Source organism: Drosophila nasuta, chromosome 3 (genome assembly GCF_023558535.2).
Source record: "Drosophila nasuta strain 15112-1781.00 chromosome 3, ASM2355853v1, whole genome shotgun sequence".
NCBI lineage: Eukaryota > Metazoa > Arthropoda > Insecta > Diptera > Drosophilidae > Drosophila > Drosophila nasuta.
Window position 1 is genome coordinate 39,763,246 of NC_083457.1, and position 27,581 is coordinate 39,790,826.

Here is a 27,581-nt window from a genome sequence, read left to right on the forward strand (position 1 = left end):
GTATACCTACATATTGAAAGTGGTATATTTGCGTATATTTTGGGCAGCAAATAGTGGTATATTTTGAAAATCGATGGGCGGTCACGCTGCACCCTAAGAATCTCATTATTCCCTCGCGTTGAACGCGCAATGTGAAATAATCAAAATTCGCTCGGTGAGAACTCGATTTTCAAAAGCAAAGTTACTAATTTTTAATAGTTTTATAAACAAAAAAGTAAATAAAAGCGGCAGCATGCCTTAACAAATGGTGTGAAAATCGTAAACGTCATAGCAGAAAAAAGGAGAGCCAAGTGCGACTCAACAAAAAAAAAATAATAAAGAAAAGAAAAGCAAGGTGCCAGTAAAAAGAAGAAAACCAGTTATGTATGCGAAGTCGCGCAGTGTTTCCTTTTTGTTGAGCAAAAAGCAACATTTTATGGCGAAAAAATGTTAAATGAAAGTGTTGTGCGATTCGTTTAAAGTGAGTGTTTTAACGCTTATTAATTATATGGGCACAAAACAACAACAAGTCCAACAACAATTAATGGCCAGACAAGGTTACATTTTCCATGACAACTTCACGATCCACAAAAAATTGTTGAAAAAACAGACCAAAAGCCGATTTCAAGCGAATTTCTTGCTGCAATAAGATATATCTACAACACTAAAAAGTAAGTACAACTTACAATGCACTAGCCTTAAAATAAATACAAAAAAAGCAAATAAATAACTGTGTGTGGGTTTTTGGCGTCTCGTCTTTGCAGTCAAAGAGGCGGCGGCCGCCTATGTATGTTTGTATGTGTGCGCAAAAGGCAGGTAGAAGAGCTGCACGCACACATAGATAACTAAAACTCAAGGGCAGCTAGAAATTATACGTGTGATTTGTTCTTGTGCGAAAATACAAAATAAATAGAGAAGAAAAAAGCTCGACGCTTCGTCTCTCCCGGGACAGGTGGTTTAGTTTTTGTTGTTATTGCTGCTGCTATTTTATTTGCTAATTTTGTCTGGCCGTGGCCTATTGCCAATGCTAATTTTAATTTTTAATTTGAGTACTATGATTGTTTACCTCTCGCTCTCTGTCTCTCTCTATCTGCTGCACATTTTATGTAATTGACGAATTCTTCAATGCGAGTTGAAGAGTGAAAAATCGATAAATCAGCGCCGCTGCAGCTGTGTATGTGTGTGTTTGTGTTGTGATGATGCGTGGGCCGTGGAGCCAAAGGACGTAATTGGGGTAGGAATCTCATGCACACATACATACAACATACTAGCGAGTGCACAGTTTTCGTGTGTGTTCGTGTATGCTTTCATGTTGCTCGCATGTGTATTTGTATTTTCGTGTGTAAGCCGCATTAAACAAATAAGCCGCTCAATGTAAAAACGCCAACATTTCTTCTCATAGTATTTTTGGCGGCTGCCGCAGCGCACTCAAGCTCTCCTGCTCACTCATATGCACATATACACATAAATATGCATGTGCGTGTATGTATATGCACTTGAGTTGTTTGCAGCATTTCGTGCATTTTCCCCCACTTTATGCACATCAGAAAAATCAATAAAAATGGTAAAAAAAAAATTAAAACTACTAACTGCTGTTTGGAAAGCAAAAGTCAGCCCAACAAATAAATAGTGTGTACATATCATATTAACCCAATTTCAATATGGCAGACAACAAATGTAGTCAGAGATTAGACAGAGAGCAGAGAGAGTGAGATGACATGAGAGCCGAAGAGAAGCCGCGAGCAATGACTGCGAATAAATTAAAAAAAACAATAACAACGACTAAGAATTGTGCAAAAAAGTTGCGTGACTCATGCGGCGTCGTTTTAGCCCGTTTGTGTTAGGCAAAGTGACTTGAAATGTTTAATTTTAAAAATTTATTCAACTTTTCGCATTAATTTCTAATCGCAGCAACAGCAGGAGGCAATTCCAATTGGCCAAAAGTCAAGTGTGTGAATGCGTCAGCAACAACAAAACGAAAAGCAGCGTCATAATTGCAAGCTAATCTGTATAACAATTATAGCACAGTATCGAAGTAATTAAAGCATTTTCTTTGGCCGCTTTTCTAAAACTTTTTTACGCTCATGATATCATATTTTCGTTGATTGTTCTCAATTAAAGTGCCAGCGAAACAAAATTCTATAGAAAGCTGGTGTGAAAAATTACGCTATTTATATATCTACATGTATTGGAGACTTATCTGTGTTGCCATTTTTCTGCTGAATTTCCGGCAATCGATCAGTTGTGTGTGTCTGGCGATTTATGTATGTTTTTTGTATCGCATGCGATATTTAACATTTGCGACATCATTAACAAGGCGTCGCTTATCTATTTGTTGTCGAAAAAAAAACGAAATAAACGCGTGCTTAAATTGTCAAGACGCATGTATTTATTTGCTTAGGTCGCGTTTCGGTTCAGACTATCTAATATTTATGTGCTGGCGCCAGCATTTCGCACCACGGTAATAGAATGTCTTTTCCTTAGCAATTTTTACACTAGAGATGCGCAATGTTTTTACTTGCTGTTGTGTAATTTGCCATTACTTTAAACAATAATCGTGTTTATACTCGTGTTATTGCTCACGCGCTCATCTCCAATGCTGACCTAGAATTTGTCGACTGTCTCGCTCTCGCCCGTGTATTGTTCACTTATTTAATTGTCACGTTCATTGGTAAACTGCGCTTCTTGGTGGCTGCCAAAGAAATGACGCCATATTGCGTGTCATACTCTCAATGAACTTTCGATGTGAGTGTGTGTGTGTGTGTAAGTTGCCCTTTGGCAATTGCGCCAACAGCTGGCATTTGACAAAAGCAAAATTGCAGTCATAATCAAGACACATGTTTTACACTCTTAGATAGCAATTTCTCTTTATGTACCGCATGCTGTTAACCAGATGAAATAACAAATGCAAAACATGTGTATATTTGTTTATTCATACTCAAAAATTTCATATTGAATTGAAGAATTTTTTCAGCTTAAACAGACTTTTCTTTATATGGGCAAGAGCGAGTGTGTATTGTATTGTATGGTATTGTTGTAGTATGTAAGCTTCTGTCATATCAGCGTAACTTTGAGCTCAACAGACTTGTGAGGTGTGGTGTTATGTACTATTTGTTTAGCCTTGCGGTTGCATTAAAACTTCGATCAAAGAACTTGCAGCACAGGGCACAATAATGAAATTGACAAGTTAAACTGGCTTTAATAAAATGCTTTGATCACGAAATAAATTTGTGTGTAACTCACAAAAGAGAGCGAGAGAATGGGAGAGACGGAGAGTATGTGGAGAGATTAGTTTTTGATTGCGTTTTGTTTGCATTTGAAACGTTTGTTTGTTGTTGTTGAACTCTTATCTGTTTGTGTGAAAGTGAGTCAAATGAGTTTGGACATACGTGTGTATGTGTGTGTGTGTGTACTACACACATGTTTATACGTATTGTGTATGTGGGTGTGTATGCAGACGATGCGCCCCCTTTTGTTATGTTGTGGATTTCATTTCGTTTTTTTCATTCCTGTTATCAGCTCTCTCGCTCGCTTTGTATGTATATATTTTTGTTGTAGTGCGTTTGGACTTGTACTTTTCCACTGCAGACCAAAAGAGAGGTGCTGATGATTTGATTATTTCATGCTCAGTGCATATCGAATTCAGTGTGTAACTTAATTGTTTACCCTTTCGCGTTGCTAATTAATGATTTTTAATTATTTTATCAGCTTGTGGCGTGGATATCTCTTGGCCCATTTAAAACCTAATTAGTTTAATGGCACACGTCGCAAATTAATTTGAAATATGTATTACATGTTGCTGTCAGCTAAACGATATCCATCTTCTCTCAAACACACATACACACAGCGCTGCACACTCACACTTTCACACAAGCGTCTTAATTGTTTACAGATTAGTTTCAACTATGGGCAGCACTGGCATTGGGTGCTGGGTGTGTCCCATGCGGCGGGTGTGAACAATTAGCCGAGTCGACTGCCAGTGTGGCCAGTGATGGCTGCTTGTGCAAAAGAGTCACGCAAACTGGGCACACCTGCCTCTAGTGCTTGACTGATGGAGTCAGCAGCTCATCACGTTCCACAACGTATTTGCCTACTGATGCTAATCGGCTGACAAACAAAAACTATGCAGCTATTTTTGGGCACGCTTTTGTTTTCTATCCATCTCTATTTACCTTGCGTAGGTCTAGCTGCTTATGGCCATTGATTTATATTTGGCACAACCATTTGCCATATTTGTGCACATTCCACGGAAGTTGTAAATATTTGGCGCTAATAAGCGTAGGCCTCAATTACTCCCAACTGTCGGCTAATCTCAGCTCTTGACTGTGGTCAGTTCGTCATCATTGTCTTTATCATCATCACTATCATCACCACAACCATCAGTGTTATGGCAGCACATTTCTATTGCCATTCCCAATTGAACTCAATTGAGTGCTTCATTATGCAAGCCCACAGAAACTGGGCAGTCGGCAACACAATTCATCAATCATTTAAATCGGCAATTCGTAGCACATAAATCAAGCGAGAAAAACCAATTAGGCCAATCAAAACACGAAAATATATTTTATTTCTTTTATCAGCGTATTTTCAAATACTCTATGAAATGAAACAGCAATTCTTTAAATTTCGCAAAATTTGAGAAAATGGAAAACAATAAATATACATATATTTAAAATTTGTAGTTGCAAATTAATTGAAGCAACAAAATTTCACAAAAGAAAACACAAATGCATCTTCAGAATTCAATAAAAAACAAAATCAGAAACCTGTAAGAGATTCGAAAAATTAATCTGAGTATAAAACTACATAAATAATAAATACATTGTAACAAACGAATCGAATTACTTGCGTAGCAACAATTATACTCTAACCATTCATAATTTAATTTCAATTTATGTGCTATCATACACGTTTTACTGTGCATCAAATATGATTTATGATGACCCCGCCAACCAAAAAAAGCCAATTCATAAACTACTGCAATCGAGAGAGAACAAAAGCAACAATACAATAACAACAACAACTACAACTATTCGCAGTATGAATAACCTTCAACACCTCGACAAATTTTGCGCAACGCCGAAATCAACAAATATGACGAAAATCAATTTTCAATTTGCATACGATTTCTTTTTCGAGTATTTCTCGCGTGCAAAATTATGCAAATTAGAGACAAACAGCCAAAAGTTTTGAAGCTGGCGGCGTTGGCAGCGTTAACTGCAATATGCAAAAAACAAAAACCTCAAAAGTGGGTAAAAGACGAAGAACCGAAAATAAATTCATAGCACTCAAGTATTTGCTTGCATGATTTTTCGAAAGGCCTGAGGAAATCTTTGTGTTCGCCCTTCATAGCGAGGGGCTTCTTAAAACAAAATTACGAATCAGTGTTGCCACTTTGGCTATTTTATAGCTATTTTTTTGAAAACGCTAATAACAGCAAATCTTTATTCAATTAAGTAATCTTTAGTAGTTTAATTTTAAATAATTTTGGTTAGTTGTATTTTAATTGAAAGTAGATGTTTTGTATTTGGAAGAGACAAATTTTTGAGTAAAATTAATTCCTCATTTTGTTTTCGAAGATTTTTTTTTGATTGTAGCTACTTTGGCTACCAAAATTTGGGCATCACTGGTCCAAACTGCATGACTCAGCAAACACACAGACACAAACCACAAAATACATACATGTATTTTAGAGTGTGCAAGCGAGAAAGAAAACTTATCCTTATGTAAAGTTCTGAAAGCACTGCAGGCAATAAAAAGTTTGACATTCACTGTGATCGTGATCAGCTCGATTCAGTGTTGGTAAACACTCAGCACAAATAAACTTTAAGCTGATAATTAGTCATGGATTAATTGATTACTTTGTTTATAAGGCAACGTAAATCGAATGACTCTTTAAAAACGCATTTTAATAACCAGCAGCTGACTAATCGCCTGAAGGGCATTGAAAAAGCATTTGATATACAGCGAGTTTACATGTTGCTTATAAATCAAAACAAATAAAACGACATGTACGAACGTGAACGTGCCTAAATTTTTGGGGCCCATGTCCTAAAACCAAAGTTACCCATCAATAAAATGCCACTCAATTAATCCATTTTCGTCGCAACACGACGACGATGACGATGACTCTTTGGTCATTTACCTATCGTGGCGTTGTGTAAACTTCAATAACCTGCCTTCGGCCCAGAACAAATCAAGATTAATTGTTTGTTGCTAAATTTTCATTATTGTTATTGCTGTTGTTGTACTTCTGGCCTGTTTGGCCATAAATGACGCCGCGTCATTAAGTTTTCTTTGTTTTTTTGCTGTGCTACTTTTTTTTGCATATGATTCACGCGACTTTTCTTTCCTGGTTTTCTTGCCCTGCCTCGCCATATGTTCTTTGCTCCTAACTGTTGTTCATGTTGTTGTCTTTATCTTGCGTGTATCGTGACATTCTTGCTTTCTTGCTTGCGCTTGCCCCATGCCATCATCATACATCAGTTTCAGTTTCGGCAAATTGGACATGGAAATTTGTCAACCGCTTTTTGATGTCTCTATCGCTGTCCCTGTCTCTCACTCAGTCGTTTTTGTGTGATTGTACAATTGAGGCGACGGCTTACAACATAATTTGCTGAAAATGTGATTAGCAAATTATTACTGTATGGACATGAAGGCGGTTTTTTTGTTTGTTATTTTTGGATTCTCCGGTCGCCGTTCGCTTTCAATTCAACGCTTCGTTTAACTGAGGCAAATTGAAAGCTTGACTTGCCACAATTACAGCAAATTGAAAAGTATAGCACAACTTTTGTAGGCAATAAAAATTGGCCACTGAGACGCGATGACTGCGAAGAGCGCGCTCAGAAGTTCATTAACCTCTCAGTATATTTTGTTTTTGTTTTTACTACACACATGTAAAGGGGAGTGTATATTGTGTGTGCCTGTGTGTGAGCTTTTGTAAACAGCTGCTGAAGCTGCTGCTGCTGCGTTCTCTCGCTCTCTCCAGTCTCCACTCTCCATTTAGTAAGCGCTCTCATTGCGCCTTGGGGCGGCATTAGAACTGACATCGCGATGTCGTCATTGCTGCGTGGGCGCTTTGCGCTGTACTTTATGGTTCCTTTTTGAGCACTTGGCGCAGTGCTATGTAATTATTCATTTGATGTGTGTGAGTGGGCAGTGCGCGCGCGCTGCCATAATAAAGGTTAGCGCTGCCAACTTGCTGTTTGCTGATTAGCGTTGATCAGCAGGCGAGGCTTGCTCATTATGACAACTTTCGTTTGTGCATAAATGACTTTAACTTGAAAAGAGCACACAATAGCATTAATATGTGCATATCATTTGCAAAGCATATCAAAAACTATTAAACAACATTTGCGCAATTATAATAAATGTAGTGGCATTTTTTTTTGCGCAATAAAAGTTTATTAACATTTTGCCCATTTGCCTAGCAACAACTAACTGCAAATAACAACAACGATGGCAACACGTCAACATGGTGTGGTAGACGACTCAGAGACTCTCAGACCAACAACCGCAAAAGTTGGTTAGCATTAGCTGTTGGATTTATGTACGTAACGGTACCTGAGCATTCAGTGTTGAATAATGATGGCGCATAAAAAAAAGGCAAAAGATTAACAAATGAACAAACAACATTCGCTTTTTTTCTTCTGTTTCTGTTTCTGCTGCTGCTTTTATTTTGGTTTTTCATATGCAAATGTGACTGCCACGCCCATTGTCAGTCAAATACACAAAAATTATTGTAAATTTCCTTGTCGAGCATCAAACAGCCTGCAATATTCTCTGCATCGAACCAAAGAGAGAGCCTAAACAACACCGGGAGAGTAAGAGAGATGGAGCCGCCTAATGAGCTTTGTTTTTGCTTGAACGCCGGGCTTATCTGCGCACTTTGCATCTAAAGGTGCTGCACACCAAATAACAACAACAATTACAAGAGCGAAACAAACGCCAAACGCCGCAACTCTAATCATAAACAATGGAAAATTTACAATATGGAAAGTTAGCGCTACAAAAGAGTGTAGCGGAGTGAGAGAGAAAGAGAGCGGTCTATCTCTCCAACTATCAATGTGCTTTAAGCGCTCCAGCAACAACTATAACATTTAGAAAAGTATTATTATGTATAACAACAATGGCTTTTTTCAACGCCAACTTTGTATGAGAGTATGTGTATGTATAACTGCCACTTCGCTCTAATAATTATTTATAATAATTACTTTTTTTTGTGTTATTTTTTGTGGCCTGCTGTTTAAACATTAAGTTTTTTTATACCCTATTGTCATGGGGCATATAAACTGTGCAGCTGCATGGCACGTTTGAGTGAATCATCGCATTCACAGTTGCTTAGCCCTAAAATCTGAATAATTTTGTTATTTTTAATAGAGTAATTTCCTAGTCGTTTTGTCTGTTCACTTTGGGTCGATATTGTACTCTCAATATTTTTTTTGGCTATCGCCGTCTCTGTCCAGCCCGCAGTCTTGTATCGCTTTTAATTAATCTTTTTGCTTTGGCTTCTTTTTTGTGTCGCTGTCAAAAGAAAAAAAATACACTCAAAAAAGCTTCTGAAGCGATCGCAATCGTGCGCTGACCTTGAACGCTGCTCAACACTACACAGCAGACGAAATAATCGGCTAGTCTCTCTGCATTTTAATCGAAAAATTGCACGCACTTTTTTTCTTGCTGTCATGCTTGAATGTAGTCCACAAAAATTTCTTGGCACGCACACAAACAAAATAACCCAGACAGACGAGTCGGAGAGGCCAGCTTTATGAACCTGACATTAAAAATTTAATGCACAAGAGTGCAATTTATTTTGTGCGTCTTTCTTTTTTCGATTGCGTTAGATGCGTTTTGTTGTGTGACTTTGTCGCCCCGAGGCCATAAATATTTCAATTTCGTTACAAAATGTAGAGAAAAAAGACGACACATAATTTTTTGCCAAGTTGCCGCAGAATTTGCATATTGCGACTGAATTTCGTTTTTATTGCCAATGCGAATGTCTTCTTCTTTTTCGATGTCTGGCATGCATTCCATTTCCTTGCCTAAAATTGGGATCCACAATGCTCCTGCAGTCATCTCCACTGTGGATGACATCAGCAGTGGATGAGAAGAAGGGAAGCTAAGCTTTCCGCCACCCAAAAAACTTTTGCGTAACTAATTTAGTGCTCATTGGATTAATCACCGTACAGAGAAGCACGTACCAAAAGCATCTACCGCCCAAACAGTTGTGTGGAAAAGCCATAAAAATGTGTATTTGTTTAGTTTATGCTTGTAATAAAAGTGTAAAATTTTTGTTGCTGTTGCTGTTGTTGGTAGGCTCGGTATTTCGTGTAATCAACGTGCAATGAACTTTTTCACAAACACATACACTCATAAATATACTTGATGACGGCTACAAATTGAGGCAGGTTCTCGTCTGCTGCCGTTGCTGCCACTGCTGCGGCTGCTGTTAGGCCGTTTAATATGGTTGCTTTGCCGTATCACACACTCATTGTACCATATCAGCGCGACAGTTTTGTTTTTATTGTCAAAAGACACTGACATAAACTTTTATTTTTATTTTTCCGCATATACAAATACACTGGCTAATTTGCATAAAGTTTCACACGCCGGCACACACACACTAACACAAACACAAGACATGCAGACAGACGGAGACACTCACTCCAAACTCGATACTCTCCACTCCCCACATACGACGACCCACTCTCAATAGCAATGCACTTGCCTATTAGCAGCACTCTCTCCCACACTCACAGCTGAGTATCATTGCGAGCACTTGCTCTCCCACTCTCTCTCTCTCTCATACGCTCAGCTGCTCTGTTGGGGCTCTGTTGTTGCTGCTGTCGATGCCGCGAGCTTAGTCTGATTTTAGTTTCGCTTGCGTTCGGGCGTTTTGACGTTTTGTGACGCGTCATCGGATCGCGTCTATCGCAGTTCGATTGTTTGAAAATAACGTCGGGTTTAATAAATAATCTTTGTTGCTGATTTGTGCCACGCTTTGTTGGCTCTCTTTGATTGTTAGTTTCTAATTTGATATTTAGTTTATAGAAAATTTCGCCGAATTGAGCAGACACGAAATCGCGACACGAGCCATACAGCAATTTTGATTAACAGACTATCTTTTTTGATATGTATTTTGTGGGTCGACTTGCGGAATTTAATCACTAATAAAATGCTTTTTGTTCTCAATAATTTTGTGGGACCAATACAGTGAATTTCAATAGGCTATTGACAGATTTGTATAAACTTCCGCCACAACTTTTATGGCTAAGCAACAAGTAACAATTGAAATAAACAATAACAAAAGCGAGCTTGTTTAAATACAATAAACATATACTACACATATGCCATATGTATTGTTTTTTGTAATAATAAATGCAAAAATGCTGTGTAATTATCGAAGCGTGGGCCGTACACGCATTTTAACTATGTGAACAAATTCCAGTTGGAAACTAAAGCAAAAAGCAAGACCGTCATAATAGTACAAGTGTGAATACACTCCACATGCAAATACGATCCACATTCCACACACAGCTGTGCACAATGATTTAACAGTTGACTTGAGATTTGAATATTGTTTGGTTACGTCTGCGTCTCATTTGACTTCAAGGGCCTCCACATTTTGACGCCTGATTGAGTTACAAGTTGTATTCCCTTGTTTATCCCCCCTTCCTCTTTGTTATAATTAAGAGCACGAGGGTTAATTCAAAACTATTTGCAATTATGACATGTTCATATGGCAAAAAAATACCTTAATTAGCATGCCATGTTTGACACTTTTCAAACATTATGTCACACCTCAAATTTTTAATCGATGATCGAATAATAATTTTGTGCATCTTTTTGGCTTCAAACAATGTTGAAATCGGTATACTTTGAATGTTAATTTTGACCAAATTGAGAATTTAATGTATTTAATGATTAATGACTTACCTGCGCTGAACTTTAAATAATTGTGATGACAGCTGTGGGACCAGAACTAAAAGCTCGAGTTCTGTGGAATTTATGGCGACTTTTTAATTTTGGAAAATTACTAAAAGTTTAAATAAGCTCAAGGCTGCAAGATTTTAAAATATTAAATATTTATTATAACTCGTATGGATTTTAAAAGTTTCTAAAGTGTGTAAAATGAGTTGAAACGCAATCATCAATTTTATAACAAATTTAAATTGCTTCCAAAATAGATAAATCTAACGATTATATAATTCTAAAACGCGAGTTCAACTGTGAGAATAAATTGCAAAGCACATTTAAACAATCAATTGAATCAACGAAAGCCGTAAAGTACTTCAACAATTGTATGTATAATTTTGTAATATTTATTTACTTAAATTTAGTTGAATAAGCACCATTTGTTTACTTTAATTTATTGCTCTTCATTTTATTGTTTATTTTAACAACTATTGTATGGCACCTCGCACAGCTGGAGAAGATGTTCGCTTTACATATTAAATTATGAATTAAGCAAAGTTTCCCATCACTTTTGCAATTGTTCATGTCGAGTCTTGACTCTTTGTCTTTCCCCCCAGCTCAGTTGACAAAGGTCAAAAGCAAAAGTCAATGCCAAGAGGTCGCGAGATGCGTTAATAATAAGCGCTTCATTGCAATGCGATGTAAAATTAACAGTACTTTTTATTGTACACGCCGTAATCAACTTATTTTTTTCGTATAAAAGTTCATAAATGTTGATTTAATTATCATTCGGGCTGAGGTTCCGGCTGATTGAGTTGAATTTTTTTGTACAAAGAAAAATACAAATTTTTTTTGATTTATTATGAAGCACGTTTTTTTTTGAGGTGCTTTGTTATTGCCGATTTTCGAGTCTCAATCGTCAGGGTCAGTTCCATCAGTTAGCCGTGTTAGTTGTTGAGTTGTCTGCCATAATGCGTTGTTCTTCACTTTGCCACATCGATTAAGCTTCTAGTTCTCGAGTTCTAAACTCAAAACTCACATGCGAGATCTTAATCCGTGCCATTTGCGTGTCACAAGGTCCTAAAGAACCCACCCCAAGAACACATCCACACCATCCACCTACTCATCGTCTCTCTGAACAAATCAGGGCCCATTTCTGACCTCGCAAATGCTTGTTTCACTTTGCTGTTGCATTGCAACAACAACAGCAAAATACAAGAAAATGCCCAATGAAGACCCACATTGGCAACATTTGCCCACTTTGGACACTTTGTGACCAGTCCGACAACGACGATGACGACGACGACGCCTCAATTGGTTTCTTGGTTTCTGGGGCAGCAGACGAAAGTGAATTTCTAGTTTTCGGGCTCTCGCCGCAAGCACGAAAGCCATCAAATTTCTTGACTCTTCTCTTGCTTTTGCTTTTGTTTTCACCCCTTTTATACTTATTTCTTTTATTTGTATGTGTGCTTTTTTTTTGGCAAGTGGCAATGCAACTTGCAGCTCATAAAACGTCAGCACTTTCGAGAATGAAATGTAAAGTTCAAGTGCCATAAAAAGCAAAGCACTTAACTCTTAAGTTGACCCAACCAAAGTACTTTCTGCAATTTGCGTAAGTTCCTAAAAAAAACACGTGGGTATTTTCCTAAGTTATAGAGTTACATGAATAATCATTTCAAAATTGATCGGATAAGGTTCAACAAATGTTGCCTAATAGAAACTGTAAGACTATGACTATTCTTTATTATTACTAGGTCTGATTCATGTTTGTTATATGGTTGATAATGATGGCACCTTTAATGCTACAATATAAATAGAAATAGTTGAGCCAATTAAGTGCAGTCATGATTGTACAAACAAGTAAGAAAACTACAGTCGAGTGTGCTCGACTATAAGATACGTGCATCCCATTTTCACTAAAAACAAATTTTAAAGCTGTAGTACAGCTACTGTACCAACTTTATATACCGCAAAAATATAAAAATATACCGCAGGATTTACCACTGCATTCAAAGTATACCATAGAATAGAAAATATACCAGATTGTCAGCCAAAACAGTTATAATACCCTTCTACCCTATAGGTAGCGGGTATAATGATGCGATATCGTATGTTGTAGTGACACAAAACTCTAAATCAAGAAATATTTTCAGATCGACACCTAATTTTGATTTGTGTAAAAATATCGAGCTATTTCTTTAACCGCATAAACCATAAAAATACTATCCTTTTATATATCGCTAGGTAAACCCATTTCTCATAGCTTCATTTTATTTCTGAATTTCTGAAATAGAATTACCTTTATTTGCAAGTCGTAAAAAATAATTCGCTGTGATTATTATGATGATTAAGCGACACAATAGTTGTAATTATAGTTATAGTGTTTATTTGTCAATAATGAAAATCCTACACGCTTATTTCAAGCGCGCTTCCCATTCCCATCTGTTGTTTGCAGCCCATATCTATTTTCATATGCAACCCAATTGGTTATACGAATAATATATATCTTCATATATGAATTGATACAACCAACGTTTTTTATGTATTATTGCCATGTATATATGATGTATGTATAATGAATTATATTTATATTTATATTATGTATACGTTATTAAACAAAGGTCGTGTGGGGAATGAGTAATGCGGCGTTAGAACGAGAGAGAGAGAACTCGATTAATCGAGAGACGAAGGGGTGGACAGACAGACAGACAGACGGACGGACGGTCGAATCGAAGATTGTAAACAGTCGATAAAACAATCAAAGAGACGTAAGATTTGAATTTGCTGCCAAATATGGGCGTAACAAGTTGACGCGACTACAAAGTCGATGACGATGACGACGACGTCTCGACTATCAGCATGTAAATTCAGATTGTATAAGTTGGAAAATATTGTAAAAAAGCTGCTGCTGCGAGAGAGGGAAGAGGAAGTGAAGTGGGTTGATTTAATCTGAAGTTTCAAGTCAAAACATTAATTGTGAAGAGAAGGGTGAAGTGGCAAGTTAATTGCAAGCGAAAGTTGAGTGCCATAGAGAATGATAGTTAAAGCCATCAACTGAACAGCAGCGTCGCTTGTGTGTGTCTAATTTATGATATTAAGCACAAATTTACCCCTCATCCTCCATCGACATGGACGTGGAACGTGTGTTGAATGTCAAAAAAGCAAAAAATCTAAAAAGGAAAAAAAAATAAACAAAGAAGCGATACAACGATCTGCGGATCTGTTGAACCACCCAAAACCAGTCGAAAACAACGACACAAGAATACAGGGGGGAGAAACATGTTCCCTCTTTAGATAGCGAAATGCTTGAAGATAGAAAGAGAGTGAGAGGGAGACGAAGTTGGGGAAAGGAGTGACAAAATGATGGGGTTTATTAATGCGACTACATTGTTGTAGCCGGCAAGGCAAGCGACGACGATCGATAGATAAAAGCACAAATATTATACATATGTAGACATTGTAATAATAATAATAATCATAATGGGTGCCTCTCCTCTCCTATATATAGTATTTTATAAAGTGTGTGTGTGTAGAGAAAGAAAGAAGAATGCGTCGCGCGATGAGTTTGCGAATTGTCAAAGTAGCTGCGAGTCAGGCTCCGGCTTCAATACTGAGACTGAGACTGGCTCTAGCTCTGTAAAGTCCCGCCTCCAGTTTCTCCTGACAACGGCGACAACTTGAAACGACGCCTAAACACAACGCACACACACAACACACATATAACACACACAGAGCATACAAATTGCTGTACAAATTGAGTACCAATTGCGCCTCGAGGCGCTGCCTAGTTAGAGATGTGCGTCTCGCAGTCGAGTGAGTCGTGCATTGCCTCCAAACATCACTATAAAATACTTGTACTCGTTTGTTTATGCTAATAACTGAGTTCCAAGTTCAGTTCAATTAATGGAAAACATGGCAATGCATTATAAAGTATGTAAAAGGAAATTTGATCGTTGTTTACGAACCTCGGAAACTATTTAAAGATTGGGATTGAAGAACTCCCAAAAATTATTTGTGTATTGTAAATTGAAAAAGATTAAGGCAATTAAATAGAAGTGTGTGGGAATGTTTTCTCAATCAAGAATAATTATCTAAACATGTTGTAAATAAATTCTATAGACCTGTTGAGAGTGCTGGAAATTATCATATTATTCAAATTTATAAAAATGAAAAGAAAAAATATAGGATTTGGAATATATAATTCTTTAAACATTTCTATATTACAATATTTTCATTTATGCATAGCTTCTTTTTGTGAGTTAACAATTTCGAAACAATGTGAAATTTAGTTTTCAACTTTTGCATATATTTGATTAACATATCTTAAACTGCAAAAAATCTTAAATTTTGCGCAATTTTCGTGCATTCATTGTTGGGGAAATCCGTTCGATAGCATCACGAACATAAAGTTAATCATTGAATTGAATTAATTATTATCATTTTGTAATTAACAATTTGTGGTGTACTTGGAAACTATCTGAAGTGCTACCTTAAATGGCAATTCGTGCGGATGGCGAGTTCTAAAAGTTGAGCAACTGCAAAAATATAAATAAATAAAATAAAATACATGAAAATTGGCTTTCGATGCGAGTAATTCAGTTGCCGGTCGGAACGTGCAATTATCGAGTTACAAACGAATGTCTTTTTGTTGTTTTTTTTATTCATTATTCGTATTCGTTTTTTCTTTATGTTGTGCTGATTATTGTGTTGGTTGACTTTGCAGTTGTTGTTGTTATTGTTCCATTTGTCACTGTTGTTCTTGTTGTTGTTGTGTCTGCTCTCTTAGCATGCATATCGTGCTAGAAGTCATAAATTACATAATTGCAGCTCGTTTATCTCCACTGATATTGCAACTTCTGTTGTCGCAGTTGTTGTTGTCTTTGTTCTGCTGGCGATCTGTTGTGACCTATGTTTCGGTTATGGTTTGTTAACTTGCGCGGGTTGAATACACTCATAAATCTAGGGTATCTTTACTCCAAAACTGATAACAGCTGCGCCTTTTTTTTTAATTTATATTTTAAGATAAGTTTTATGGCAAGTGAAAGGGTTACTTTAAATCATATAAAAATTTATATTTTTCCCATGATTTCATTTAGAAACAATTTCAATCATAATGCGATATATTCTCTTTAACAAATTCTTAAAACTTAAAAATTGTAAAGAAGTTTCTTTGTCTTTAACCAGTTTTACAAAATCACATTTACAACATCACATTTATAAACATCAATATTGTATATTACCTTTTCAGCCTATCAAAAGAAATATCCGATTTGCAATAAAATCCATTCTTTTCTTTCGAAATATTTATACCACATCATAAACTGTCTTATTAATATTCTAAAGAGTCCATTAACCCAAGATATCTGCTTACTACCGATAGCTTCCATTTCCATTCAATATTCGATCTTTAATTTTTACATTTATCTCTTATTAATGATCATCGATATCATATAACAAATTGAAACAAGAAACCAATCGATCTTTTCGAACTCTTATTTATTGCCATTTTTCTTTCTTTCTTTGTTGTCGTCTATGAACTCGTTGTTGTTGTCATTGGCGTTGATTATGGACACGATTTGCATGATTAACTCTTTAGATTCCTTTGTAGAACGTATGTATTAATTTTCATGTTTAACGCTTTAGCTTCAACGTCAATGTCGCGCCTTTGTATGCAAATGTGTCGCCTAGAAAATATTATTACCATTTACTACTTGAACATACGATTTACTATAATTAATAATGGGTCTGAAGTCTGGAAACGAAACTTGCGTTGGATCTGCGACGTTGTTGAGTTCCGCTCTGAAATGCCAGACATTCTAAAGGAACCTTTATTGCTTATTCAAATTTCAGTGAACTGCTTAACTAAATATTTATACCAAGTCTGTTAATGGAAAGGGGGCGGAAGAGGTAAAGCACTCCGTAATATCGTCGAATATATAATATTCATGATTACGCGGAAAGCTTGCTAAAATTTCAAGGTGTCAGAACTCTCGGAACTTGTGGGCAAACAGACGGTATAAAAATGCTTTTAAGGCTTTAAGTCTGAACATATTCTCAATTCAATTTCTTAAATTTCCCTGCACTTGCACTTCCGAGATAACGAATTGAAATTCTAGATGTTTGCTTACTTACGGGGCGTCGATAAAGGAAGCAACGGGAAACCGTATTTGGAGGGAGGGGCAGAAGAGGGGGCGCTTGTGGGTGCCATCACAACAGACGAGGGTCAAGCTGTTAATGCTTTTGTTATTGTGGTTTAGCAAAGTGTTGAGAGAAGGAAGGGGGATGGAGGGAGGTACGGGAAGTGGTGGCTAATGATGAGTCGAGGCTTTGGTTTGGCTTGGGTTTGGGTGCGTCGCATTGACGTCAAACCCCAAGAGTCGATTGTGAATAAAAGCCATTTAATAGTGAACTATCGATCGATTGCGTTGAGTGTGATAATAATGGCAATATATCGAGCATAATAGAAAATTATAGGAAATTTTTGTGCAGTCTTCAATATCGATTTCTATTTGTACAATTTATTTGCATTTATTATTAAATTAAAACTATTTACCTAATCCATTTAAGACCTTAATTTCAAGAATTTGTGCAGTGTTGTTTCATTTCTATTAGCTTAATTTATTTGAAGCTTTTTTGATAAAATATTAGCAAAGTGTTTTATTAAATGTTTCCTATTAGGCAAATGTAAAAGTAGATCATTAGTATGAAATTTAGATAAGCTTAACGTACATTAAATTAATATTAATATAAAATTGGGAAATAACTGAAATTAATGGTAATAAGCATGAATATACTGATGTTTCTATCGCAACAATCTATACCGATAGGATTACTAAAAAAAAAAAACAAATAACTAAAAGATAATCCATTCATGGAGCTGACAAAAATTTCATTTCAATGCTTATCGCTTTATGCACAATGATCTTTTCCTTGATAATGAAATGTTATCTCATAAATGAAGCGAATAATCTGCTAAACTGACCTTGCATTCAGTTTATACGCAGATTTTTATCGCCTTCGCTCATTTTCAGTTGTTACTTGTATTTTTATAGTCCACCGTTTCTGTTTTTTTTATGATTAAGTGCGTACTTTATAAGCGGTGGCTATAATGCGCATTTAATTGAATCGCAAGCAATTCGCTTTTTTGAGCTGAAACCAATAAAATTTTAATGCAAATGTTGCATTTTATTGGGGGCTCTATGCAAATGTTTAATTAGTGTTTCTTCTTGCAGCTCGTAAGTTGAATTAAATCGTTTGCAATTAAGAAACCATTTTTATATGGTTTACAATTAATTTTGGGATTGGTACGTAATTGCAGTTTAACACGGCAATTGTTTAAAATAACAAACTGAATTGTTGAATTGCAATTACTATTGCGGAAGAAGTTGAAATAGTGGGAAAAAAAGGTAGAATGCAATATTTTTGAAATAAGGAATTAAATAGTTAAACTGAAACTACAATCAAAAGAACTGAGGTGTTGAGATAGAATATCATTTAAAAAAAAATACTGCAATATACTAAGTATTTAAAATGGTAGACATCCAAATTTAAAATATGAAAAATTATATAATATAATTTAACAAGTAAAAATTTGAACTTGAATGAATATTATTATTGTTATTATTAAAATATAGGTATAAATATAGGTATAAATAAAATATATTAGCTTGAGTATTCTTTAATGAAGAATATAATATTTTAATCACAAAAATATTGCTGAAATAAATTGAAGGTTAAAGTACATGACAAATAAATGAAATAATGAATTGGGAATTAACTCTTCTTTAAGACTTGGCTAAATCTTTAATAATAAAAAGGGTGAGGATTATGGACATTCGTTATTGAAATAATGCCTAACATCTTAAAAAACATAATTGAGATAAATGCAATTAAATTTAATTGAATTCTTGACAATCAGCCAGCGATTTTGTTGTCGACACTTGTTTATTACAATCTATAATCTTTGATAACTGATCCATCACAGCATTGACACGTAATTTAAATTTATATATTGTTTTCATGGTTTCCTGGTGTGTGTTGAGTCAACACCACGAGTTGAGGCTTATAATTCGTTAAGTATTTTTTTTAATAATAATTAACTGCGCGAACAAACTGAAGTTTAGTGACTAAACAATTGCAGTTTATTTATAAAGTTTAAAGTGCGAGAAACTCGCGAGTGTAAAGAGACTTGTTTAAACAATCATATTAAATACTGTGTATTTTTTTGTTTATTTCATTGCAGTTTAATTGTACAACAACAAGTGCTGCAATTGGCACAATTGGCGATAAATCAGCAGCAGCAACATTAAGAGAGACGCCGCTTGAACTTTTCGCAGACAACACAAAACGAAGAGGGGGAAAAACGAATAAAAAAACAAAAAAAAAACGAAATAGAATACAAAACGAGAGAATATCTAGCATAAGCGGAGGGACACGAGGCAGTGCATCATTTAAACAAGAAGCAGAAGACGGTTTCGGTTTCGCTTTGGCTATTTTGAGATACATTTTTTTGGCCCACGCGTCTGCGAGGAATGCAGCATGTGGCCATGTAAAGGCAGCAGCAGCAGCAGTAACAGCAACAGCCACAGACAAAGCAACAATAACTACAACAGCAGCAGCAGCAAGTACAACTACAACTACACAGCACTTGCAACGCGCAACTTGAAGTGAAGTCGCGGCAAGTGCAACTTCAACACTTGCCTGTCAACTTGGCAGTCACACTTGGTATTCAAGCAGCCACACCGGAAGCGTTGTCGTGTCCATGACTTGAGTCTTTCAAAGGGGCTAGGCCTTTAAAGCATAAGCTATCCCCCCTACCCATCCATCCATTACAAGAATATTCCACTACCAAATTCACTACCGCTCCAATGGACGCAGCAACGACAGCAACACAAGCATTGGCCACAGCAGCAGCCACACAGATTGCGCCACGCTCATTGGATCAGCAGGAGGAGCCCGTGGTGGGTTCACCCAATCACTCGCACTACTCGAATCTCACCAACAGTAGCAACAGTAGCAGCAACGCCAGCAGCCCTTCGGTGGCCAGCGATACCAGCCACAGCTCGTCCTCCTCCTCGTCGGCGCCGCAGTACAGCGAAGATCTACGACGCCAGCAGCGACAGCGTGTCTCACACTCGGGCAGCGGCAGCGGCTCGGCCAAGAACTGTGAGTTGGATGTGGGCGAGGAGGAACGTGACACCTTCTCGCCAGTGTCCAGTCCCGAGTGCAACGGCGCTGCAGCAGCTGCGCTGGTTACTGCGGGCACAAGTCGAGAGAGGGAACGAGAGCGTGATAATAAGAGCTACGAGTGTAAATTGAAGCCGCCGTCGAAGGAGGAAAAGCAGCGACAGAACGAGGAGATTGTGTGCATGGAAACGTCGACGGTCTCCACAGAGACCGGCTCCTGGGAGTCGGTCTATCCGAATGCGTTGCCCGCTCCATCGCAGGCGCCACTTGAGGGGATTACCGCCAGCTGTTTGCTGCGTGAATTCGAGAAGCGTGGAGCCGAGCAGTTGAGCACATCGGGACACAGTGCTTGCTTCATTGATGCCTCGTCGCTGCGCGATGAGGATGAGGTACTCTCTTTTCCCAGTCTCGATGGCCAGCAAGCCAACGAACCAGAGCCACCCGATGATGAGGCAGATGCAGATGCTGATGATGATGAGGCTGATGTTAAACCCGAGTCGGAAATGGAACTAGAACAATTCCACAAAGCGTTTGCCAAGTGCAAGGCGCCGCCACGCAGCAGTCAATCGAATTGCAGCTCCGATGTGGACGATGAACCGCAACCGGATTCGAACAGCGCCACACACAATCTCTCCGACGAGGAGAAGCTGTGGAAGCGTGACCAACAGTTGCCCGCCAGCGGTGGCGTCACCGATGCCACCGAAGCCAGCAGCGTTTCGCTGCCCGCCGATGCCGATTCCTCGGACTCCTCGTTGAGTGCGCGACGTCGACGAGTGGCGCCAACAGTGCAAGCAACTGCACCAATGGCGGTGCCGTATCACTTTCAGCACAATGCGCAACAGTTTAGCGTGCATCCGTTGGCCAGCAGCCCGAAGTTTGCCTCGCATCATGCGCCCGATCTCAGCTACACCACAGACTACTCCTCGAGCAGTCCGGGACACAGCATTGTCTGGTCATCCGAGCAGCAGCCGCAGTCGCAGCCCCGACAACAGCAACACACTGCGGCGCCGTTGCCTTCCCTGGCCACCGAGACGCCGCACAATTCGATGGTGCATGTGCTCGATGGGCATCAGGTGGGCAGCAACAATAGCTCCATACATCGAGATTACACGTTGAGCTCATCGTTGTCGCATCATCGCGATTCGGGCGCCTATTGCAGCGATGCCACCGATTCGCCGCTGCCTTTGCCGCGAACTCCAAAACGTTGCTCTAAATTCGATGAAGCGAATCCGATTGTTTCGGGTGGTGCTTCCATCGAAGACTTCCGGCAAAAGCATTGCGATAGTCCGAGCTTGAAGCGACGCACCGCCGATTGTCCCATTGTCTCTGGTGGTTTTGTGTCGTTGGACTTTGCGGCCACGAGACCACAAGACGATGACGAAGATGATGATGAGGAGGCGCAGGAGGATGCTGAGTTGGCGGGCGTGGAGCTGCGCGTCAAGTCGAGCGCACAACAGCAACGCAAACCGTTGCCTGGCATCGCTTCCTGGGTGGTTGACATGAGCGATTGTCGCCCGGAGCGACGCAAGAGCAGCAGCTCTACGTCCAGCTTGGAAGCGGCCACCTCGACGCCGTCCCGGTTCCGGGAGCGCTCCGATTCGAACAGTTCGCACAAGAGCGGCTGTGGTTTCTATGTGTCACTGGATGACATGGACCGAAAGCCAAAGCCGTCGTCACAGACTCAGCCACAGCAACCACAACAGTCTCTAAGTAAATCCTATACGGCGCCCAAGGCGGCCAATTTCTTTGTGAATCTCTCGCAGAGCGACTACCAGGCCAAGGAGCAGCAACAACAGCAGCCACCGCCAGAGGCAAAGCCAGAGCAGGCGAATGGTCAGGAGAACGATAAGAAGAACAATATCTTTAGCATGTTTATAGACTTTGGTGAGCCGCCCAAGGCGCGTGCACAAAACGGACGCAAGGAGCCCTTTAACCTGGCTCAGCGTTTGTCCAGCTCGCTTAGCGTGGCGCAGCGACGTGGTGACGATGTGATGAAGTCCAGCGCTAGCTCCACAGAGACGCTGATGGCCAAGAGTGGTTCCCAGCTGCAGCAGCAACAACAATTGCAACAGTTGCCACTGAAAGAGGAAAGCAAATCACTCGATTATCGCTGCAATCTGGAGCAGCAACCGTTGACTGTGGCTGCTTTACGTCGCATGCAGGAACCGAGCAAGCGACACAGCTGGGGCAGCAACAACAGCAGCAAGGATTCAGCGCCAACAAACGATTGCAAGCGTTCGATTAGCTTCAGCACAAATGGCGGCGATCAATCAGGAGCTGGTTTGATGAGCATCATTGATAAGTTGCCTATCATTTCGAAGGCATCTTCGCTGTCGGTGGACAGCTCTTTGTCGCCGTACGATGATTACAGTGGCGCCTCGAATGCGGGAGCCTTGAGTAGCTGCTCTGATGAGGAGCAACAGCAGGCGGCGCGTATGAAGAAGCGACGTCGTGATGCTCAACTCAATGAGACGTACGATAAGAGCAGCAGCGTGGCATCCGCTTTAACCGAAGGTGTGCTCTCCAAGGACATGTCTCCGGCTTCGAATACGGACACCGATGATCTCACCTTCCAGCAGGATGAGCAGTTGGCATTGCGAGAGGTGCAACAGCAACAACAATTAGCGACGACAACGTTGCCGCTGCAGCTGAGCAGCAGCAGCAATCGCACCTCGATCATGGAGACGATCATTGAGGCCAAGGAGACGGCTTCGCCCAAGAAGCAGCCGAATACAACAGCCGCAACGAATGGACACACTATGGAGACGTTGCATGCCACGATTGAGAAGCAGAAACAGCTGCTGGAGACGGTCAACGAGCATGCGGAGCAACCGTCGAGCTTTGTCAAGCTGTCGGACATGGATAAACCTGCCGCCAAGCATGAGTTGCAATCACCTGATGCGATGAGCAAAAGTGCCGGCAACAATCAGCGCAGCAATAGCCAACGTTTCTATCGCGATCAGCAGGAGCAGCATCGTGGAGGCGTGGCACGTCCGCATTCCTGGGCAATGACACGTTCCACTGGCGGTGGCAACAACGGAGGCAACAATATTCAACAGTTTGCCAGCTCGGTGGACAATTTGCGCAGCTTGTCGCGTCTGTTTCCCAACTTTAGCAAAGAGTTCTCCAACTCGTTGCCCGGTGACATGACGCTGGACAATGACAAGCAGCAGCAACAACAGCAATTGGATTACATACAAACGGATCTGAGTGCGGACTCTAGTTTAGCTTCCAGTTTCAGTCGCTCTGGCATGGATGAGTCCTCGTTGAGTTGCCGGCAACCGCGACGCCTCGGCGAGGATCTGCTCAAGATGTTTCTGCAGGAGATCGCCACCGATATGCTGGTGGAGGTGCATGGTCGACGCATTCGTGCTCATAAGTGCATCTTGCGCAGTCGTTGTCAGTATTTCGCTGCCATGCTGGCGGGACATGGCTCCCAGAGCGTGGTTTCGCTGCAGGGTTATTCCTATGCTGCGGTGCACTTTGCCCTGTGCCACATTTACTCGGGTGCCTCGCATCCGCCGGATGGCATTAGTCTGATGGAGTTGGCTGCGTTGGCTGATCTGCTGGGACTGGAGGGACTGAAGGAGGTGACGTCGCATGCGCTGAAGACCAATTACTGCCACAACTTCCATAAGCCGTGTTCGGGCTGCATCGATGGCATTCTTCAGGTGCTGCCAGTCGCGTTGAATCATGCTCTCGACGATCTCTATCGCAAGTGTTTGCGCTGGACGTGCCGACACTATCTGAAGGTCTGGCCAACGCGACAGTTTGCCCAGCTGCCGCCGGACATTCTGGGCCGTTGTCGCCAACAAATTGTAGCCTATTTGGTGAGTGAGAGTTAAATGCTAAATGCGACTGCGCTGTGTAATTACTATAAGTGGTAGGCCTAAGCTGCAATTAATGAGGCAGCAAGTTTAATAACGAGAAAAAGAACAATAAGAGACATAAAGCGAAGAAACTGGTAGTTTCAAGAGAGTAGATTCTACAAGTTTATATTCATGTTTGTCTAAACAACTTGATCTTATGTAGAAGCTATCAGAACTAGAGCAAATAAATTTTGCTAGCAATAATCTTATTTATTAGAGGCTTCAAGAGACTGAGAGTTGTGTCTATAAAGGTTTCTCTTCTGTCTTTCCCTTTATATAAAAAGTTAGAACTTAGCAATTACTAGAATTATATTTATATATTATATTTGTTAACAACAATCCTAACAACGTTTTTGGAAAATTAATAACATTTTGTATGCCGTGCAGTTCACTAAAGTTTCTTCATCCGTCTATTCTCTTGGTTTCATTGGCAGTAAAAATTAGAGCTACTTAATTTTTTTTAAAATTATGTCTTGTGCTTTATATTATGTTTGTTTCACAATATTAATACTCCTCCGCAACTTTAATTCAAACAAATTTAGGAGAGCAATTTCAATCTTTGAAATGCAATTATGGGATGCTGAATGAATATTCGAAAAGATTAAGAATACAAACTGTAAAGCTGATTAAAAAATATGAAATTGGGTCGACAATCGGTTCAACTACAGTTTTAGGTAGAACCGGTTGCCCCTAGGAATGCGGAGCATAGTATGTTCAGCAATCGATTATGTATAGCAATTAGATTCAGTTTTAATGCTTTCAATGTTGAAGCAATCCCAATAAATGTATAGCAATCTATAGCAGTTGTACAACTTCTTACTTATGATCTCCCGCATCTCTTTGCAGACTTCCGAATCGGTGCTCGATACGGTGCTCGACTGCGATCATCTGTTGGCACAGCTCTCAGCCTATCGCTGGGGTCATGTGTGTGAGCAGCTGGTGCGCGATATACTCGACGCTGCTTACGCCTATGTGGGCGATCACTTTGCCAGTCTGATTGCCAGCGATTCATTCCTGTCGCTGGGCCACGATCGCAGTCGTCATATACCGCGACTCGAGTCGCTGCTGCTCCAAACGGCAGCTGCGCTCACTCCCGAACAAGCTTGTCGCAGCTATCAGCGAGTGACACGTTTGAATACAGTGTTGCAAGCGAAGCTCATCCAGATGCCGGTGAATCTAGGCGAACTGGCCAAGGAGTTGCAGGGACTGCAGGAGGAACAACTCGACTGGCAGCCTGAGTACATAAGGCTTGTCAGCGCTTTGGTCTATGCCGTGGAACAGTGTTTGATCAGGCAGTGTTCGCGTGCCATGCGTGTGACGGCATGGCAACGCATGGATCTGGAGCTGCGCAAGAAGATACAGACTATGGCACGCCTCACCGAACCACTCGATATGAAACGCAACGGTGGTAAGCCGGTGAGCAAGGCGTTCTCCTTTGGCGGCAGCACACGCAGTCAGGATCTGGTGCAGATCAAGCTGGCCATACAGGCCCAGTCGAAACGCGCCCAGGCGCAGGAGACGCATGTCTACAAGGCGACGCAAACCAACTATGATGTGCACACCACGGAGCGTGGAGTGCAGGCGCAATCGCAGACCAATCACGATCTGCGCGAGGGCAACAGTAAGTACAGCAGATAACGAAGAAAACTTCGCAATGGATTGAACACTAAAATACTCAATGAACCTTCGACTAATGTGCTTTTTTTCGTTACAGGCAAATTGCTGAAGTCGAACTCTCGCGCTTATGTGCCACAGTCGCAATCGCAGCGCTCCAGCTCACAGACGGCCACCGAACGCCACAGCCTCAACACACATCGACGCACGCAATCGGAGGCGCCGCCTGCCACAACGCAAAGGACTGCTCAGAAGGCTGTACAACAACCAACTGCAGTTTCCGAAGCCAAGGTCGTTGCGGCCGCAAATCGCAGCTCGGCGCCTGTGGTGCGTGCTCGCTATTTGGAGCCACGCAAGCCACGTGCCGTTAGCAATACAAATGGCAACAGCAACCACACTTCGGGTCCCGTACGCAGCTCCAGTTCGACGATACCGGCAACAGCACGGAGCAAGGCGCAGGCCAAGAATCTGCACATCTCTTCCAGCGACAGTTCACGCAACTCGAGTCCAGCGGCGCTGCGACGCGGCCAACAGAATGGCAACACACGGCTGGGCAACAAGTCGAGCAACATGTCATCGGATAGTTTGGCCAAGAGCGGCTCACGTGAACGCTACTCTTCCGATCTCAATGTGGACTCGCTGGCTGAGAGCATGAAGAGTTCGGTGATTACGAACAAAACGATCTCACACGAATCGCTGTCCAGCAGCTCCAAGTTGGCGCGTGTGCAGCAGCTCAATGGACACGGCAACAAGTCGGCAACAACAGCAGCATTGCCTCCCTTGAGGGGCACACAGCGCGGCTCGACGGTGGGCAATAAGTCGACGCGGCAGCTAAAGCAACAGCACAATGCTGCAACCACAGGCGCTTCGAATGGCTCCAGTCCCAGCTCGGTGCACACTACCAAGTCAGCGACCAGTCGCCTCTCGTCGGTCAGCAGCACGCTCTCTACGCGTGAGCTCTTCAAGCAGCGCTCCATTTCGGTGCCGGCGGGCGGTGAAGTGCCGGCCAAAGGACGTCACAGTTTTCTCTCGGCCAAATCGCGTGAGATACTTGCCAAGCGTGCCGAGAAGAATAAGCTGCAACAGCAACAACAACAGCAGCAGCAACAGCAAAATCAGCAGCAACACAGCTCTGGCGATGAGCGTAGTAGCCAACAACTGAGAGCATCTGCTGGTCCGTTGCGCTCCTCATCACATTCCGCCGTTAGCAGCATGCTGCAGCAGCACAATCTGCGCAACAGTCTGCCCTCAAATATACCCACTCGACGTCCTAATACGCTGCAGTTGCGCAAAACAACCACAACAACAACTAATGGTAATGTTAAGCACAGCACAAATGGTGGCGGCATTGGCATCATGAACGGTCATCAATACACCAAGGCGGCGCAGGCGGTTAAACAGAAACTGGATTTGCTCATCGATCACGCGCAGCTGGAGAGCAGCGGCAATGGTGATCAGCGTGTCGAGTCCAAGCTGGAGCGTTCCAGCACCTTTTGCAAGGATAGCGCTGACTTGGATCTGGATGTCAGCGAGCTGCAAATTGTCGAGTAATTATACAAAAAGGTAAGCTCACATTTTGAACGCTTAAAAGTAATTTGCATTAATTTATTCTCTTCTGTTTGCAGGTCATATTAAATATGTGCCGAATCGAAACACCCATACACGTCCCATAAGGCAACTCTAGTCAATAATAGCATGTAGTTGCAGCAGGCGCAGGAATACCACTAACTATAACAAACCAATAATCAATAATAGAGATCAAAAATGTTACTACGAAGCGAAAAGAAGCAACAAACTCCAAACTCCACTTATATGATAGCAGTTATATACATAAATATTGTCGTTAATCCTCCCCCCAAAATTACCTACATATTAATTACTATTACCACATATTATTAGAGAAATGCAAAACTGGAGTCGAGTCGATTCGAGACAATGTCAACAATTGAAAAGAAAAATCTAACAAAATTCGGTGATATTATTTAGTGTGCGCTTGCTTTAAATCTCTTGATATTTTCGCTG

General features: G+C 40.7%; 1 protein-coding gene across 2 annotated transcripts; it reads left to right on the forward strand.

Annotated features, from left to right (window-relative positions):
* The first annotated feature begins 97 nt into the window (after positions 1 to 97).
* On the forward strand, positions 98 to 27,527 carry LOC132788750 (uncharacterized). 2 transcript variants are annotated; one of them, XM_060796308.1, is made up of 6 exons: positions 9,863 to 9,995; positions 11,163 to 11,276; positions 19,133 to 23,906; positions 24,792 to 25,566; positions 25,660 to 27,122; positions 27,185 to 27,527. In XM_060796308.1, the coding sequence occupies exons 3-5, from the start codon at positions 19,758 to 19,760 to the stop codon at positions 27,108 to 27,110; spliced, it is 6,375 nt and encodes a 2,124-aa protein (XP_060652291.1). In that variant the 5' UTR covers positions 9,863 to 9,995; positions 11,163 to 11,276; positions 19,133 to 19,757; the 3' UTR covers positions 27,111 to 27,122; positions 27,185 to 27,527. The 2 variants fall into 2 exon arrangements, with proteins under 2 accessions (XP_060652290.1, XP_060652291.1); XM_060796307.1 differs by lacking the exons at positions 9,863 to 9,995; positions 11,163 to 11,276 and adding an exon at positions 98 to 650.
* Positions 27,528 to 27,581: the final 54 nt, after the last annotated feature.